At 36.6% G+C, this 20,246-nt stretch overlaps 1 protein-coding gene across 1 annotated transcript in view; it reads left to right on the forward strand.

Annotated features, from left to right (window-relative positions):
- The window catches only part of LOC100478721 (serine/threonine-protein kinase TNNI3K), a 292,736-nt gene that overhangs the window by 123,156 nt on the left and 149,334 nt on the right, over positions 1-20,246 (forward strand). Inside the window, exons 12-17 of the mRNA XM_019797164.2 lie at positions 4,749-4,835; positions 5,394-5,450; positions 6,431-6,523; positions 6,607-6,664; positions 6,791-6,985; positions 7,732-7,836. Coding sequence (XP_019652723.1) covers positions 4,749-4,835; positions 5,394-5,450; positions 6,431-6,523; positions 6,607-6,664; positions 6,791-6,985; positions 7,732-7,836 — 595 coding nt within the window. The remainder of the gene's footprint in view (positions 1-4,748; positions 4,836-5,393; positions 5,451-6,430; positions 6,524-6,606; positions 6,665-6,790; positions 6,986-7,731; positions 7,837-20,246) is intronic.

Raw genomic sequence — 20,246 nt, forward strand, 5'->3', positions numbered from 1 at the left:
ACTAATGGATAAATTTCTAGAAACACATAAATTACCAAAATGGAAACAGGAAGAAATAGAAAATCTGAATAGATCCATAAGCAGCAAAGACATTGAATCAGTAATCAAAAATCTCCCAAATAACAAAAGCTCAGGGCTGGATGGCTTTCCAGGGGAATTCTACTAAAAAATTAAAGAAGAATTAAAGAATTAATACCTATTCTTCTGAAACTGTTCCTAGAAAATAGAAAAATAGAAATGGAAGGAAACTTCTAAACTTCTAAACTCATTTTATGAGGCCAATGTTACCTTGATTCCAAAACCAGAGAAAGACTCCACTAAAAAAGGAGAATTATAGGCCAATACGCCTGATGAACATGGATGCAAAATTTCTCAACAAAATACTAGCTAATCGAATCCAACAGTGCATTGAAAAGATTATTTTCGTAACACAACCAAGTGGGATTTATTCCCAGGCTGTAGGGGTGGTTCAACATCCACAAATCAATCACATGATACACCACATTAATAAAAGAAAAGAAACATATGATCCTCTCAATAGATGCAGAAAAAGCATTTGACAAAATGCAGCATCCTTTCTTGTTAAAAACCCTTAACATCATAAATGCCATACAAAAGGACCCATACTTAACATCATCCTCAATGGGGAAACCTGAGAGTTTTTCAGGAAGAAGACAGGGATGTCCACTCTCACGACTGTTGTTCAACATAGTACTGGAAGTCCTAACCTCAGCAATCAGACAACAAAAAGAAATAAAGATATGTAGATTGTCAAGGAAGAAGTCAAACTTTCACTCTTTGCAGACGACATGATATTCTATATGGAAAACCTGAAAGACTCCACCAAAAAATTGCTAGTATTCAGCAAAGTCACAGGATATGAAATCAATGCACAGAAGTGTGTTGCATTTCTATACACCAATAATGAGGCAGCAGAAAGAGAAATCAAGGAATTGATCCTGTTTACAATTGCACCAAAAACCACAAGATAGGAATAAACCTAACAATAGAGGTAAAAAATCTATACTATGAAAACTGTAAAACACTGATGAAAGAAATTGAGAAAGACACAAAGAAATGGAAAAACATTCCATGCTCATGAATTGGAAGAACAAATTCTGTTAAAATGTCTATACTACCCAGAACAATCTATACATTCAGTGCAATCCCTATCAAAATAACACCAGCATTTTCACAGAGCTAGAACAAAGAATTCTAAAATTTGTATGGAACCAGAAAAGACCCCCAAGGGCCAAAGGATTGTTGAAAAAGAAAACCAAACTGGAGGTATCACAATCCCAGACTTCAAGCTGTATTACAAAGCTGTAATCATCAAGACAGTATGATACTGGCACAAAAACAGACTCATAGATCAATGGAACAGAATAGAGAACCACGAAATGGACTCACAACTATATGGTCAACTAATCTTCAGCAAAGCAAGAAAGAATATCCAATGGGAAAAAAGTGCCTTCAACAAATGGTGTTGAGAAAACTGTACAGCTACATGCAGAACAATGAAACTGTACCACTTTCTTACACCATACATAAAAATAAATTCCAAATAGATGAAAGACCTAAGTGTGAGACAGGAATCCTAGAGAGCACAGGCAACAACCTTTTTGACCTTGGCTGCAGCAACTTCTTACTGGACACATCTCTGGAGGCAAGGAAAACAAAAATGAACTATTGGGACTTCATAAGGTTAAAAACTTCTGCACAACAAAGGAAGGGAAGAAGATAGTTGTAAATGACGTATTAGATAAAGGGTTAGTATCCAAAATCTGTAAAGAACTTTTCAAATTCAACACCCAAAAAATAAAAAATCCAGTCAAGAAATGGGCAGAAGTCATGAATAGACATTTCTCCAAAGAAGACATAATGGCTGGCAGACACACAAAAAAACACTCAACATCACTTATCATCAGGGAAATACAAATCAAAACCACTATGAGATACCACCTCACACGAGTCAAAATGGCTAAAATCAACAATTCAGGAAACAACAGGTGTTTGTTGTGGTTGCAGAGATGAGGATGAAGAGGAAGGGGAACCCTCTTCCACTGTTGGTAAGAATGCAAACTCGTGCAACCGCTTCGGAAAACAGTATGGAGGTTCCTCAGAAAGTTAAAAATAGAGCTACCCTATAGTCCAGGAATTGCACTAGTAGGTATTTATCCAAAGGATACAAAAATAGTGATTTGAAGGGGCACAGGCACCTTGATGTTCATAGCAGCAATATCAATAATAGCTAAATGATGGAAAAAGCCCAGATATCCATCGACTGATGAATGGATAAAGAAAATATTGTGTAAATATATACAATGGAATATTACACATCCAACAAAAAGAATGAAGTCTTGCCATTTGCAATGATGTGGATGGAACTAGAGGGTATTATGCTAACTGAAATAAGTCAGTCAGAGAAAGATACATACCATATTTAAGAAACAAAACAGATGAACATAGGGGAGGGAAAGGAAAAATAAAAGAAGATAAAAACAGGGAAGAAAACCATAAAAAACTCTTAACTATAGGAAAGAAACTGAGGGTTGCTGGAGGGGAGGTGGGTGGGGGGATGGGCTAAATGTGTGATGGGCATTAGGGAGTGCACTTGTGTTGAGCACTGGGAGTTATATGTAAGTGATGAGTCACTAAATTCTACCTCTGCAACTAATGCTACACTATACGTTAACTAACTTGAATTTAAATAAAATCTTAAAAGAACATAAATAAATAACATGTGCTCCCGGTGATTCTTATACACACTACAAAGTTTCTGAAGCACTTCTGCACATGATACGTGCTTATCCATTTCTCTACCTACGTCTGGAACCACTCTTACTCTTGCTTGTGATACGAGCCACACTGGCCTTCTTTCATTTTTGAAGGTGTCATATTTCCTCCCATCTTGGACCTTTACATTAACTGTTCCTTCTGCCTATTAGGCTCTTTTTTCATTTTCATTTTATTTTTTTATTATTATTTATTTGACAGAGAGAGATAGAGAGCACAAGCAGGGGAGCAGCAGGCACAGGGAGAGGGAGAAGCAGGCTCCCTGCGGAGTAGGGAGCCCGACATGGGGCTCGATCCCAAGACCCCCAGATCATGACCAGAGCCGAAGGCAGATGCTCAACCAACTGAACCACCCAAGCACCCTGTGTTAGGCTCTTTAGAAATGTGCCTGTTGGCTTATGCCATTGGGGTCTTGAGGTTTTCCTGATTGTGAGCACAGGAGAATACAAAGTTAAAGTGCTAACAGGACAGACTCCTCATTATTTCATCATAACCTATGTCTGTGATTTGAGAAAATTACAGACCTACCAGTCATGAATTGAAATCTGTGGATAAGAAAATGGGCACTAGTTGTTAACTCTGTAGATTTAAGTTTTGCTACAAATTTAAGCAATTGTTATCACAATGTTGTTGTTTTTCTTGAAGAAACTGATGTTGGGATATTACATTTGGAAAAGGTTTTAATCTAGTTAGTATCTTAATTACTCCATCTCATGATCTTGCATGCTGTATTAATTTTAATTCATTTTTTTGAAGGGGGGATTAGATTAGCAGGCATAACTCTCAGCATATACTCTATACATTAACTAGGTGTATTCTGAACAAGTGTTAACTATGAACCCTCCGGGATGAATAAGCCCATATGATTTTTCAATTCCTAAAGCTTGCCATTTTTACAATGAGTTCTGTTGCGTTTCACAAGTCTCTTGGCAGGGACTTTAAGGCTGACTTTGTTTTTCTCTCATATAAATTAGCTTCAGTAGATTATTTTTATAGTTAAAACATAAAATAGTATCAAAAAGTTTAGTTCTATTGAAAATCATGGTTGTACTCAGAAGAGCATTTACCATTTTTTATCTTTCACAATGTGTTACCTACTGCAATTAATAAACTCCCTAATTTGGGTAGTGTTATATAATAGAAATTTATCTATCAGTGGTATAGAAGTCCAGTGTGGGCATTTCTGGTCAATGGATGGCTTTTTCCCATCCCTTAGGGACTCAGAATCTTCTGCATTCAGCCAGCAGAAGGGAAGAGTAGAGAAGGCTCATCTTTTTCTTAAAGCCCAGAGTTGGAAGTGGCATCACTTTTGCTCATGATCCCTTGGTGAGAATTTGTCACAAGGCCACATCCGGATACAAGGGCGATAGGGAACTGTTGTCCCTGAGTGGACAGCCATTCCCGGGCACAAAATCACCCCATGAATGGGGAGTACAAATATTTATAAGCAGACAGACAGCTGTCTCCTGCCACAAAAACCCATGTTAATTATCTTAGTGTCATGTTATGCTGCAGTTGCCAACTGAACGTAATGTTCAATCAAAGCAAACACATCCCTGTCTCCTGGTTACCATATGTGCTTTTTACCATTTTAATGGTGCCCTCAGCACCTCATATTTCCTCATTTAGAAATTCTCATTATTATTCAACTACACTAAGCTTCTTAAGGATAGGACCATAGTCACCTTGTTCTTTGTAGCCCTACTACTGGATATAGTGCTTAACATAGTGCTTCACATATAGTAGAGTCTCAATGAATTATTTTGAATGAATGAATGAGTAGGTGAATGAATGAATGAATGAATGAAAGTACTGAATCCCTATTGCAATATATTATCTCTTAAGATATATCTTATGCTTCAAGCTACCTCTAGTCACTTTTGACTTATATGATGAGCTGAATAAATCAAACAAAAATTAAGACCTTTTGTCCTTTTTGTCTTTCCATGAAGGACACGATGCAATTGTCACACTCCTGAAGCATTATAAGAGACCGCAGGATGAATTGCCTTGTAATGAATATTCACAGCCTGGAGGAGGTATCCCTCTCATAATAAGTTTTTGTTGTTAGTACAATATTGTGCCTAAAGGTAAACTTTTATTTCTATTACGGTTATTCTGGGGTTAGGGAGGAGGGCATGTCAGATTGGCTTTATTTTAAGAAAACTTATGTCTGGGTGAGGCTGAAACTAAAGAAGCCTTCACTTCAGCTGTTTTCTAACTCACCAGTCTGCAGCTCCTTCAGGTTTAGCATCCCCTGGCCTGGGTGTATATGAGGCTGATGGACGACCAGGAAGGCCCGGGTGAGCTGAGAGCAGTCGTTCTCCGTTTCAGTAATCTATTGAGGCAGGCCAGAGAATATCATACCCAGACACAGCGTCTACTAGACCTTGGTTTTTTATTTTTAATCTTTTTATGTACTCTCTAAATAAACACTTGCTATACAGTTTCAGTATCCAGAAAAAGACCTGGGTTAAAACTATATCCTCACTTGGTTTTCTTAGCAGATTTCTTTTGTCACCTGCTTCTTTTTATAATGTTTAATGTTCATGTAGAAAAATGCTACTTTCAACTCTATAATATAATTTGATTTCTAGATGGTTCCTATGTGTCTCTTCCATCCCCCTTGGGGAAGATTAAAAGCATGACAAAAGGTATTTTCATACAAGACAATTGTTATATTTTATTACAAAGGATAACTATTACCTCAAATATGATAACTTTCTGTTTTATTTTACATATTATAAATGATGACTAGTTTGCATGCATACACAATATTATCAACAAACCATTCTTTCCATAATTAACCTTACCCGCTGTAGTATTTTGCATATGCTATCTTGGTTCATGAAGGTATAGCCGTGAAATTTTCCTGAGTATTAAAGAAAGATCAAATTCTTATAGACATTCGTATTTTTAATGAAGTCTAAATTACAAATATTAATATATCTCGGGAGAAGTGGGCATAGGTTTGCCATAGGAAAATAAATTTAAAAAAATAAGTTATTTTCCAAAAGATCCCAAATAAGTAATACCTCAGGAAATTTTTGAGTGTATGCTGCACACAGAAATTAATACTATTGAATCAAGATAATTAATATATGTACATATATATATGATTCAACTATAAATTTGTACTTAACTATTTAGAATTTGAAGTTTTTAAAAATTATTTTTGGTTTGAGATGTTTCCTCTGAATGATTCATGTACTTATTTTTTTTACATCTAATTGGCATCCCTTTGAGGTTTAGCTTAGGGATATTTGGCTAAGTCCATTGTGATAGGTGGCAGGGATCGACCAGTTAAAACTCCTTATCATGATGTGATATGAACTGTACTCCAGGGTTGCCGTGTCATGCAGACGAGCTAGTTATTGATCACATTAGGAATAAACACTTAGCCCTGATAACAAAGGTCGGGGAACAGAGACAGAAAACTAACATGTATTTAATGCAGGGGGATAGGGATCATTTGTGATAAGGTTTTAGTATCTCAAAGTAGTCAATTGTATTTGGTAAATTAAATGTTACTCGGGAATGACATTTTTGGCCAAGTAAAGTATGTATGTGCATCACGTGTACACATCCATGTGTGTTTTGTCTTAAAAAATAAAATAACAATTCCTGTTTACAGAGAAGGCAGATGTTCTCCTCCTAAGGGCTGGATTGCCTTCACATTTCCATCTTCAACTCTCAGAAATTGAGTTCCATGAGATTATCGGCTCAGGTAACCTAAGAACACACTAGTCTGCTTTCGTTTCACGAGCACAAGATAATATGTGTTTATTCATTTCTCTTACACAATTTTAGGTTCTTTTGGGAAAGTATATAAAGGACGATGCAGAAATAAAATAGTGGCTATAAAACGGTAAGCAAACAAATGAGAAAATTTAGCCTCAGACTGGAGTTGTGAACTTTAAGAAGCATATGCATGAAAAGCCCCTTGTTTTGATCCATCTGTTGACTGAGGATTTCCTGTTCCTGCCATTTCCAGTTATCGAGCCAACACCTACTGCTCCAAATCAGATGTGGATATGTTTTGCCGAGAGGTGTCCATTCTCTGCCGGCTCAATCATCCCTGTGTAATTCAGTTTGTGGGTGCTTGCTTGAATGATCCCAGCCAGTTTGCCATCGTCACTCAGTACATATCAGGGGGTTCTCTGTTCTCTCTCCTTCATGAACAGAAGAGGTATGGTTCTCTTGTTCTGACATCATTTTACGTATCATTGGAATTATCCTTGCGATACCTCAGAAGCTTTCCACTTGGATTCACCTTTACCTTCTGAAATCTCTGAGTGCTAGGAAATGTGGCATTTTAAAGATGGCTAATAATTTATGCCCAATAATTATGTTTTAGGGAATAGAAATACTTCTGTGCTTTCTTAACTGGAATTCAGTTGGAGTTAACAAATTCAAGGAATTTAAATTAGCAACTGAAGCTTATAATAATTAGGCTAAATATGACATACTAATAAAGCAGATATATGTAAGCTGAGAATAAAAGAATTACCAGGGGTCACAGCATTTATTTTTTAAAGTTTTAAAAAAGAATAGCCTTGCACAAATCTAATTTTAATTCACTTCCTAGATATATGAGTACAATAATTAGAGTGTGGTTTCACTTAGTTATTAGAGTAGAATCCATTTTATGTTATTATAAAAAAAATTAAGTATAGCATTATAAATATTATAAAATCAAGTGGAATATTTTAAATATGAGGGGTTGTATCTGAATTGATTTATAATTAAGCATGATCTGATGTAGAAAAGCTATTTTTCCAGATTTTTTTTAATTTTTAGCTTAATCTTCAATAAAGCAAAAAAAGCTGAAAGATATACAGAGTAACAAATCATGCACTCCATTGATATTTTTTAGAAAAATGTGCTATTGGGTTTGACCGTTTCATCCTCACTAAATCTATTTTTAAATTCTAGGATTCTTGATTTGCAGTCTAAATTAATTATTGCAGTAGATGTTGCCAAAGGTATGGAGTACCTTCACAACCTGACACAGCCAATTATACACCGTGACTTAAACAGGTATTTTTCCCTCTAAATAATGAACATAGAATTGTGTAACTGACTAGGGGTCTAAGACAGATTTCAGTGTATCTTCACTAAAGATACAGTGTAACCTCACTTATATTGCAAATCAGGGTTTTCTGTGTGGGTTAGGCGATAGGTACTTTAAGGCTAAGCTACAGAAAGTTTTGTCATTGTCTTTTACAGAAATAGGAAGCTATATAACTGCCTTTCGGGGATCCTTCAAGAGAGTGATGTCTGTAAGATTCACCAGCTAGCTAGTACTCAAGTCAATAAAGTCAGATCAAGAATTTAGATCAATGACTATTATAGCATGTCAGGCCTCATATGAAGTCAGGTATTAGAGGAGGTCCTGATTTAAATTACCTGAAACAACCATTTTTGTGCTACTCTTTTGGTATTTTTCTAATAGTAAATTCAGCCAAAACACAGCAGCTCATTTACCTAGTTTTCATGTAAAGATGTTCTCATGTAGGCTAAAGACTTGAAATAAATAAGGGATTATAGTGTGCCAGGGGGTGAAACACCAAGGGATTAAAAAAAAATTAAACAGTGAAAGCTTTCTCCAAGCAAAGTCTTACAAGAAAGCCAATACATAAAATGTAACAGCTTTACTTGAAGGCAGAATGCAGGGTACAGAAGTCTGTTTACTTACCATTTTCTACTGCCAAGGAAGGAGATCCCTATGCCACCTCTTTGGAATCCCAAAGGTGTTATGGAGAATAGCTGGACAACACTGGTCTAGTTTATGAAACAAGTCAGATTATTGAAAGTCAATAACTTTCATTTCATAATTATCAATAATGTTCATATACATAACATATATAATCTTCTGTATAAAGTCTACAATTCTGAGGCTACTAAAAAGTAATTATTCCATTCAGCCTTTTGTTCAACAACTATTTGGGTATCTACTATGTTTAAAGCCTTTATACTTGGCATATTAGAGCTTACAAGGTGAAGCTGCCATAGACTCCATTCCCAAGGAGCTTTCATAGTTCTAGTAGAGGAGAAAAATACTTATCTAAGTATGTGGTAGGTATAAAGTAATAAGTTCTATAAGAGAGATGTTAAAAATTTTTATAAAATTTTAGAAAGAAGAATATTAATTACTTCTGAGGAATTTAGAAACATCTTCATGGAAGAAGGGACATTTGAGCTTGGCACAAACAGATGGATAGAATTTAGAAAGGTAGCCTAGGCTTAGGGAAGACATTCAGAAGATAGAGATTAGAAAGGTAAAAGCATAGATAGCAACAATGAATAGTTTCACTTTAGTGGATGAAGTGTATATGAATGTACGTAGTATTTGTAATGTAGGAAACAGAGGATTGGGAAAGAAATTCAGAAAGATAAATGGAATAAGAGCACAGAAATCAGTGACTTAAGGTAGTTTAGACTTCGTTCTGTAAGAAAGAAGTAGGCACTGAGGTGGTGGAGCTAGGAATCACAAATTCAGAACTGTAGTATGGAATGATTAATCCAGCATCTTTGTAAGAGGTCAACTTGACAAGGAAGTCAAGAAACTGGTGAAGCAGTTGTTGCAATAATCTAAATGAGAAGTAATGAAAAGCAAAATTTCACTAGTGGCAGTGGAAATGAAAGGGAGAGACATATGAAAGATAGAGATAAAATAAAATCAATTAGATATGAGAGTGGTTGAATATTAAATATTGGATATAAATATGTGCGGGATTCAATCCATTTAAAATTATTTATTAGTTTTCACACAAGAGTTTTTTTTTGCTGTTGTTAAGGGTTTTTTTTTTTTTTCTTACGTCTCTTATTAAAAAGCATTTGTGTTAAATATTTTTTCTTTCAGTTTCAGTAACAGTGTTTAGGAAATAGATTTAGGTGATAAATTAGCATAATATAAACTGGTGATTTGTGAGCTTTAGGAGTATTATCTTGTTATGCCAACCATTTTGCATGTGGTATTAAAACAAATGAGTGATCATTGATGGTTTTGTTTAGCTGTAATTCCTCAATTATGGGGCAAATGAATGTGTGTTCTGTTGCCCTATAAGTGCAAGATGTTACCACCAGGTTATAAAACAGGTCCAAATATATAAATGTTGATTAAAAGTGGAAATAGAACGTTTACTATATAACAGATATGTTTATATTTGCCATTTTTTCTGTTTCTAATCTAATCCAAATGCTTTAAATTGTACCAAAATGTCATCAAATTTTATAAAACACGGTTCCTTGGGTGTCTTCAATATAATAGAGTCCCAAACTATTGCATTTATTATTTATAAACTATTTTTTACTAATCTTTAATCTGGAAACAATAAAACATTCAATTTTTCAGATTAATGTGGATATAACATTACATATTGCTCAGAAGAGTGTAAGTCCTGAGCTTACTATACAGTGTGGGTACATAGAGCATATACCAGGAAACAATTTATTTCACATGTAATGTAGAAAATGACTAAGGACCAAAATGATTAAGCAGCAATTTTCAAAGGATTTCAAGTAAGTCAAAGATCAAAGTAGAGTGGAAAGTTTCCTGGAGGATATAGAGCTAAAGCTAGACTTTGAAGAATAGGTATGTGTCGTCCCTCAGTGTTCTCGCAGCAGACTAACTCTTGCATGTCTACCATGCTTATGGAGCCCCACCGAAAGAGGGAAAGGGAAAGACGCACATCAGAGTGAGGAACTCGGACATGTCTGCATTTTTGCATTGAAATGACCTGTTTACATTTTTCTTTCTCCCCCTAATCTGGGCATATCAGAGCTTCAAGAGCAGAGATCCAATTCTCTTCATTTTGGAGACGTTCAATCAATGCATTTCTAACTGAACCAAATTCTTGGGGCATTTCTGTGAATATCATTTCAGAAAGCAATGGCCTAGTTGGTACAAATATGACTGCTTTTAGGTACAGGCTGACTAACTTTGTCCAATACCTTTTATGGTTTAAAGCAAAGGGGCTGTTTGAGCTTATTGATCAGCTTACAGATGAGGGGACGCTCTATCTTTCATTTTGTGGTTGTTGATTTATATGAGTGAGAGGAAAGAACTCTCTGCCTTTCCCTTGGCAAGCTTCTTACCATACGGGTCTGAAAGTTAATTTTGATCTTTAAGTATTTACTAAGGAGAAGTTGAAGGGCTCAATAAGGAAGTGGTTCTTTCCAACGAGATGATGTAAATGATGATCATACCTCCCATTTATTTACCACTCACAACGTGAAAGGAGGTCTGCTAAGCCCTTGTCATGTATGCTCTTATTTAATCTCACAACAATTCTATAATATAGTTATTACTATCTCCATTCTCCTGATAAGGAAATAGACTAATGGGGCGCCTGGGTGGCTCTGTCATTAAGCATCTGCCTCCTGCTCAGGGCATGATTCTGGCGTTCTGGGATCAAGCCCTGCATCCGGCTTCTCTGCTGGAAGCCTGCTTCGTCCTCTCCCACTCCCCCTGCTTATGTTCCCTCTCTTGCTAGCTGTCTCTCTCTCTCTCTGTCAAATAAATAAATAAAATCTTAAAAAAAAAAAAAGGAAATAGACTAAGTCCAAGGTCACATCCAAGAACACATTACAGTGTTCTTAACATTATATTATGCTGTCCCAACAACAACAACAACAACAAAACCAAGGCAAAACAGAGAGATAAAGGAGGCTGATGATATTGGATGAGCATCAGCCATTTTCCAAATTTGTTCTTTGTGCTTCAGTCCTTAGTCTCAATTCCTGTTGCCCAAATCATTTCTCATATGATCTCCTTATGTTTCTGTGTTCCTGCTTTATTTCTTCTTTTACAACGCATGTTCTGCTAGTGTGGAATAGAAATTGCATATGAGGCACACAGATAAGTTTCCTTTGGTCTATAGTGTTTAAATATTTTTAAACTTTTTTTTCAAATATTTATTTATTTATTTTAGGGGGGAGGGTTCAGAGGGAGAGAGAGAATCTCAAGCAGACTCCCTGCTGAGTGTGGAGCCTGATGTGGGGCTTAATCCCAGGACCCTGAGATCATGACCTGAACTGATATCAAGAGTTGGGCGCTTAACCAACTGAGGCACCCAGGTGCCCCTAAATATTTTTTAAATGTATATCACTTTATACAGGAATGAACTTTCAATTTGTTGTACACCCCACTACCTACCAACTTACCAACTTACACTTGGCCCAATGCATATATTCATTTTGTAGCATTGGAGCTTACAAAGCATGGTTTACAGCTAAAGGCTTTAAAGCTTGTGACTGAATACAAGCAGCTCCCTGTGTTCCCTTGGAAAAGTACGTTTTTCAGATTGACATTGAAACCAAAACACCACTGCAAACATATATAGATCAAATGAACGGTCTTTTCCCTGTATAAGTATATAGTAGAACAACACTGTATGCAATGAAATAGTGATACTTCCATCATAGAGTGGCCATTGCACGCCCATGAGATACGTATATGAAAGCATTTTATAAATTGGGAAGCACTATACAAATGACCTTTGTTATCGCTATTAACCCCTCACTTGTTCTCTTATAAATCAAGGATGGAAAAATACTCCACAATATTCTCATATGTATCCATATGTCTTTTTATATAACTTTATATTACTTTTTAAGTAATTAATTGGGGGTCTAGATCTACATCTGAGAAAGATTACTGTTGGTTTTTGAGTGTCAGCTTATTTGGGTTACAATAAAGGAAAATAATTAGTGATATTTTAAAAACAGCCAACTTACTGATGACAAATGACAAATACCATAAACTGACAAAATTGGTAAGGGATGGAAGAATTTTAATTTTGAAGATAACATTTAACTAAATCTGTGAAAATTTCAAAAAATATCAAAGAAAAAATTATTCATAAAAATTTTAATAATTGTTTTAAGTTAATGTTTTCATTTGTCTTTCAATTGATTATAAAAGGGTGGCATTTGAAAAAAATCAAATACAAATAAACAAATTAGTAAGTTTTTTCTAATTACCGAACTATTAGGTACAGTTGTATTCCTCAGTTCTCATAAATTGAAGAGTCCACTGTCAGCAATGCCTTTCATTTGTGACTTTTCCAATAAGTGGTTATACAGATAGAGTTTAATATTCACTGGTGAATACCATCTCCAGATCCTAGGATCAAGCCCCATGTCAGGCTCCCAGCTCAGCGGGGAGTCTGCTTTTCCCTCTCCCTCTCCCCCTGCTTGTGCTCTCTCTTCCTCTCTCTCTCTAGTAAATAAATGAAATCTTTAAATAAATAAATAAAAATTAAAAATTAAAAAAAAACCCTGATGCTACTTACCTCGGAATTTATAGGGGTGGGGCCCAGGTATCATATTTTTAGAGAGGACCCCTGGTGATTCCAATATTCAGGCTGCACTGAGAACGACCTTCAAGTGTTAATGCCAATTATTCTAACCATTTGCCAAAAATCTCATCTTTCTCTGCTGCCAGAGAGGAGTGGGAATATTGAAGAATTAAGTCATAGTAGAATTATACATATTTTGAGAATCATTGCCCAAAATACAATATTCATCCATTCATTCATTCATCCATTCAATAATGAATGCAAAAGACTGAGATCCATAGGTCCATGATACCTACAGCATAGAGTAGGTCCCAAGATCCAGTATTTTACTTGGGAGTTGCTATGTATACTTAAGGCACTCTGGAACATGTAATTTATAATTCATGACTGATACTAGAAAGTTCCCAGAAGTGTAGTATCTTTATAGGCAGCCAAAACAAAAGTACAAGTTTCAGTATTGGACAGTTGCAGTGCACACATGTCACATAGGTATTCAAGACTATAAACTCTGGAAGAATACATAACTACATATAATAAATCAATACACATAAAGAAGGATAAAGACATATAAGCTGCATATGTATAATGTATATCAATTTACATATAAGCCTACACATTTCCATGTTTTTGTGATGCTTCCAGCCTTTCTCAACTGGATTTCTGAAGGAATTAAGTCCTATGGAAAATGATTTGAGGGATAATTTTTTTTATTCTCCCAAGGGTGAGACATCGCTATACCACTTGGGATGCCTAAAAGAGTTTATTCATTACCTACAATGGATGCCTTAGGAGTTAGGGCCTTTGGGTTTAAGGGGTGCTTGTAGTTCTGAAATGTTTTTGTTCAAAACTGTAATGTGACTTCAGATTTCCAAATTAATTTTTTAAAGTGTCCTCTATGAATGTCATTACTGCTTTGAGGAATGGGGGGGGGGGGAACTAAGCTATTCTGTTTTCCAAGATGAAATATGAATCTGTTAAGGTAGGTTATCTGCTTACTATAATAGACCCAAAAATAGATAATGGTCCAAAAACAATAGAAGTTTGTATCTTGACTATGTGAATAAACAGGTTGTTGGTGTGGCCCTTATCCATGAAGTTATTCAAGACCCATTTTAAACATAGGCTTCCAGGGTCTCTTTGGGGGGTCATCTCCATTCAAGTGAGCATAAATGGGACAAGAATATGTAAGATGCATGAAATGTTTAATAGGCCGGGCATGAGAGTGTCATGTATCACTTTGAGTCACACCTCACTAGCTAGAGCTCACTCAAATGGCCATGCATCCTACTGCAGTAGGTAGTGGGTAATATAGTCAAGCTGTGGGTCCAGAAGAGGAAATGAGTTTTCATGGGCAGCCAACAGTCTGTGCTACATTCACCCCATTTACACTAGTAATAACAGTTACTAGGGTTTAGGTAAAGATAATAATTGAGAAGGCTGGTCTACATTTGCTTGAATCAATTGCACTAATATAATGTTAATCACATACTAAATATATTTTTACAAATACATGTTCACAATTTATAAACTAATACCACTAATTGGGAAATGTAGTGAAAGCTACTTAATAAAGCATATTATATGTGAATTAATTTTGAAACAATTCTTTCATTTACTAGTGTTGATTACATTAAAGCTATGAAAATAGCTTTGGGAGTATGGAGACATATGTCCTTGAATCAAAACATGGTTCAAGAGCAAAATATGTATTGTAATAAGATACAAGAGTATGAAATAGACTATGTAAATTCAAAACATAAGTCACAGTTGCATGTGCTCTATAGCAATTAAAACACACATATACACACATTTTTCTTTAAGAGTGAAAATTAAAACACAGGAGGTCTATGATCACTCTAGTCAGAGAACCTTGTTGTTCCATATCCGGCAGAAGGCATTCCTCGACCATTTAGTTCTACAAAATACTGTAATCGTATTTATGAGCTCCATTCAGGTGTTGTTCAGTCATAATTTCCATTTCCATCTCTGATATGCTTCATCTCCATTTTAAGTCGGTCTGTCTGTACTCAACTCCCTAAACTTCCAAATGAAGCAGAGATTTCCCTCTGACTCTCAAGTTCCAACCTATTATTTAAATAAAAATTCACCATCCAGCGTGTCCTTGTCTCCTCTGAATGTAGCGTCATCCCTGCCTCTCACCTGATTCTCACAGTTCCCAGAGGCGATGCCCAAACATTCCCATCGCATTTCATTTTGGTTCAGGTTGCTCATCCTGCATTAAAATAGCAGGTCCCTCCCTCTCCCCTGCTCCACTACTGGAATGTCCTTTAGTCCTGAGTTGTCCTCACTTTGTATTCCAACGGAAATAGCTAAAGTTTCCTCCCAAGGCCAGTTAAAATGTTCTTCCTTTCTCAGCTGCCTCCATTAGAACGTCTCATTTAATTTTGGCTGCATCCACGAATTCCAAAAATAGTGCTCTTAACACCCCATTAAGTAAATTCCCTTAGACACATACTCCCTTTAAATTAAAACGGTATATTTAAGTCAGAGGAAAACTCATTCATTCTGCTCACACTATCATATTGTTCACACAAACCTGGTCAAACCTGCCGTCTCTCGCTTTCATCAGAAATTTGCCTCAGTGGGCCCAGTCAGATAAATCCCTGAATCTCATATTTTAATGAGGTGGGTTCTAAGCCACCATATGCCATTTGAAACACTACACAAGATCATGTGTGTGTGTGTGTGTGTGTGTGTGTGTGTGTGTACAAAATAAATGTATCTGCGTGTATAAGAGCACAGGATGTCAGGGTTGACTGAAAATAGAAATTCTGTGGTTCCAGAATTCACTTTTGAATCGACATAAAAATGCTACTACTCCACCCTGGAACCTGGCCTCAGGATTCTTATTCCAGAACATTTTGTGACAAAGTTATTCATTCTGTAATACAACACAGCCATACCCTGAGAATTCCCAAAGCCAGGGAGACAGCTGTGCATTTACTGTAACCCTGCATTTGTCTCACCCCAGGGTTGAACTTGAAAGAGTAGTAGTGATGCCACCTCTTCATCCTCTAAAACCTTTCGAAAGCTTCCCTGTGACTGGTGGTGAACTTACTGGCCTGCAATTTTCTAGTGTTACTGGTTCCATATACTGCCATTTTCCATTCTTGAGGGATACGGCCTGTATAAAGTCAGCTTTTGAAAATGTCAACAAAGGCTTTGCTCTGTTCAGCCTCGTTTCTTCTCTGCTCTCATTTCTTGGGAGGCACTGTGAGTGCCCTCTTGGCACCTTGTCGATTTCCTGAGCAGCTAACCTTTCAATAATGATATTAATGCTGCCTGGTGGTTATCTGTGCATTTCTCAGTTCATCATTTTCAACCCTTGCTTGCTGAGATTCATTTACGTTGTTGTGTTCTTAAGATCCTGGAATTTAATTGAGTGCAACCTGACTAGGGACCCAGAGCCAGAATTTCTAGTTAATAAGGGAGAAACAGTCTTAATGGTGGATATTTCTTTTGCCATTGATTGAATTTCCAGTAGCTGTACCTTGAATCTGGCCTAGGAAAAGAGATACAGATAATTGTGAACTTTCTTCTCTTGTTTAACATTTTTTATTTCAAAATTCTCCCTATCACTCTTGGGAGGAAGCAACTTTTCAGATAAGGTCAGTATTCTCCCAATATTGCAGCATGGACAGCTCTGGGAATCTGTGTTGGGGTGGTCTGCCACCCCACTGGAAGGCTGCAGGATGAACCAGTTGAGAGCAGAGGCTATGGAGCCAGACCATGCAGGTGCAAATACCCCCTCTGTCACACCTTACTTGTGTCCTTAGGCAATTTGTTTAAAAACCAGTTTTCTGGGGTGCCTGGGTGGCTCAGTCATTAAGCGTCTGCCTTCGGCTCAGGGTGTGATCCCGGAGTCCTGGGATCGAGCCCCCCATCGGGCTCCCTGCTCCACTGAGAGCCTGCTTCTTCCTCTCCCACTCCCCCTGCTTGTGTTCCCTCTCTTGCTGGCTGTCTCTCTCTCTGTCAAATAAATAAATAAAATCTTTAAAAAAAATAAAAAAATAAAAGTTTTTAAAAAACCAGTTTTCTAACATATAAGATGATAATAATGTTACCTATTTTTATTGAGTTTAAATGGAAAATACATTAGCTATTATTGTCATTTTTCTTATTTTTCTGAACGCATATTTTCACTACTTAATATTCTTAATGCTGAAGTTTCTTTACTGAATTGAATGTTTCAAGGGCCTGTCTCTCCTTTTGATTGTATTACTACAGACTTTGCTTATAATATCTCAGATGACTAATTTCTTCTTGTCATAAAGATCTAGGATATAAGTGGATTGTTTGATTGTGGATCTCTCACTATGTATAAGGAAGGGCCAGGGAATTCTAATCCTGTATCACTGCCTTCACTGAGACCTCTCTGTCTCTTCATGGTTCTGACTTGCAACAGGGATTCTGTCTGACATTTCCATTAGGTAGGTGCAGATCGGAAACAATATGGATAAAAACACATCTGGGGATTGGGCAGGGTTATCTAATTATCCAAGATCCTTCTTGGTGATCCTTCTTCCTATAGCTCATACACAAAACTTAAGCATACAATTTAAACACCAGCCGTTCAATCACTCAACAATCATTTGTTGGTGAATGTAATGGCAGAGAAGGGGGACCCTTATCAGAGGCACATCCCAGAGATTACACCAGGCAAAAAAATGTCAAGTAGGAGAAGCCCCGGCCCTGCAGAGGATTTGTGGAGCATCCGTATAGGTAGGTAGCTTTTCTTCTCTATGCCCAGGGAACTCAGCCAGTAACCCAGTTCAGCAATTGTCCTTTTCACTATAAAGAGGAAGGAAGGATATTTTCAAAATTAGCAGTAAAAAGCTTGCCCCTGCCCTTCCTTCAACAGAAAAAAGGAAGAATTCATCCCATCACATCCTTTTTTGCTTTCTTGATTCACAGGAGACAATTGGTTTTCTCATTTCTATTCCCATTCTTTTTGTGACACTGCTGTTATGTCACTTGACTTCCTTCTGCCTCAGGTTTCTCATTTGCAAGTGGAGATAATGGTGTCTAACGTCTACCTGTTCACAAGATATCCTTGCAGTTAATAGGGGTGTCAGAACAATGTTACATGGAGAACACTAGAGAAAGATTCTACAAGAGAAATCTGTGTATCATTTTTATTAATCACATGAAACTAAGTTGCCAGAAATCCTAGAGTAAGATTCATTTTGTAACCATCTGCTGGATCTGCAGATTTTGTAGGGTAGTTTGGATTATCTTCTTCCAGTTGAAGTTGGAAAGTGTCGCGGTTCATAAATGGCGTGGAGAACAACATACTCCTTTTCCGAAAAGCTTACTATTACCTTGACCGGCAAGAAGAAAAGAGCATGCAAGCCCCACAGAATGATTAGAACTCTTTAATCCTGGAGGGATGGTCTTTGTATCAATTATATTTTAAGCCTTCTATGTGATGAACTGTAATCTCAGTCACTAAGCCCTCATTTAATGGCTTTAACAACCTGCAGAAAGGTAGTGAAAAGCAATGCCTGGTACCATAGATGAAATAGTGTTAGAGCACGATGATGTCTGGCTTCTTTTCTTTGGGGAGGGAAATCCCCTTCTAAATTCTTAAAATAGCAGTTGGCTTTCATTAAGTCTATTCAGAGTTAAGGGTCCGAGGATCTTGAGTGACCCTTTCTTTGGGAATGGGGCACATTTTAATAGGCTTTTTCCTCTCTGTGGTCCCTGAAAGATTTAGCCGCTGGCAGTCTCCTGAATTGCTGGGATTTGTAAAGGAAAGGATTGATTACATGCTTCTAATTCTTTCTTTCTTTAATTTTTCCCCCATTTCATACAAAGAATGAGAAAGATATTCTGAGTCTCCCTCTATTGAGATATAGTTGGCCTTAAGGGCAGATATTTTAGCACTGAACTTGTATTAACCTCTTCTGGGTTTGACAGAGTTTCTCCTTTTTTGCTTCCTAAATATGAGGCTAAAGAGCTGTTATTTGCCAAGCTTGTTTCCTAGCACTGCAAGCAGTAGACAGAAAAGTTTGCATTTTTTGTTTTTTGGTTGTTGTTTTTGTTTTTTTTTTTTTTTTTGTCTTTCTCAGTTGAATTGTATCTGTGGTCTCTATCTGACAGAGAAAAGGTAAATTTAATATAGGCCTTAACACATGCTGTTCACTCTGATGGAAACATCCACCCCTGCCCTACCTCTTTCCCATCTTCCCTCATTGTTCCTTCTCTCCATCCAGTATCGCTTTTCTCCTGGCTAATTTATATTCCTTCCACCAGGAAGCCCTCTTATATAGTCCCACAGCATACCCTGCTCTTGCTTACCTCAGGGTAGATGGCACTCTATGAAAATTGGTCATGTATTTGCATGTATTCCCTGCTATACATTAAGTTTAATCAGGGGCTGTGGATTTTGTACCATTTTATTCCCAAATACTTAGCACAGTCCTAATAAAAGTTCAATTAATATTTGTCCTAATAAAAGGGTCCTAATAAAAGTTCAATTAATATTTGTCAAATGCATGAATTAATTAATAACATTTGAAGGAATATAAAAGTATCATTAATGTTTCTTTGTGCCAGGCATTGAGCTGTTTCATAAGCATTAGCTTATTACTCAAAACTCTATATGATGTCTTTTTTAAATAGATAAAAACAGAAGGACTTAAAGAGACTAAGCAATTGTGATACAGATGGTAAGTGACAGACTAAGGTTATTACCCATACTGTACAATTACCTTTATGCATAGTTATCCAAAACACAGGGATATACAGTCATTTAGTCCCACAGACCAGGAGCCTCTCTGATTAAATCTCAAAGCAGTGTTTGTTAGATTGCCTTAGCATGGCAGGCATAGATTATAGAATTCATAGCAGAAATTAAAAGATAGTTTTCACTTAATATTGTACAATTCAATAGCATTTAGTAATATGAAAGCTATTTTTTTTTTTTGCTCAATTAAGACTGCTGTTCCACAAGTCGCTTACCTAGCTATAATTATTTGTATGCTAGTCACTAAAGCCTGTCCAAAAACACAGTGAGGACAGTGAGAAAAAAAGATATGATCAGTTGTTTGACTGCTCTGACTTTCTAATTTACTCAGGTGAAAAGTTAGCCAAACAAACTGATTTTGCAATGTAGACATAGCC

Source organism: Ailuropoda melanoleuca, chromosome 2 (assembly GCF_002007445.2).
Source record: "Ailuropoda melanoleuca isolate Jingjing chromosome 2, ASM200744v2, whole genome shotgun sequence".
NCBI lineage: Eukaryota > Metazoa > Chordata > Mammalia > Carnivora > Ursidae > Ailuropoda > Ailuropoda melanoleuca.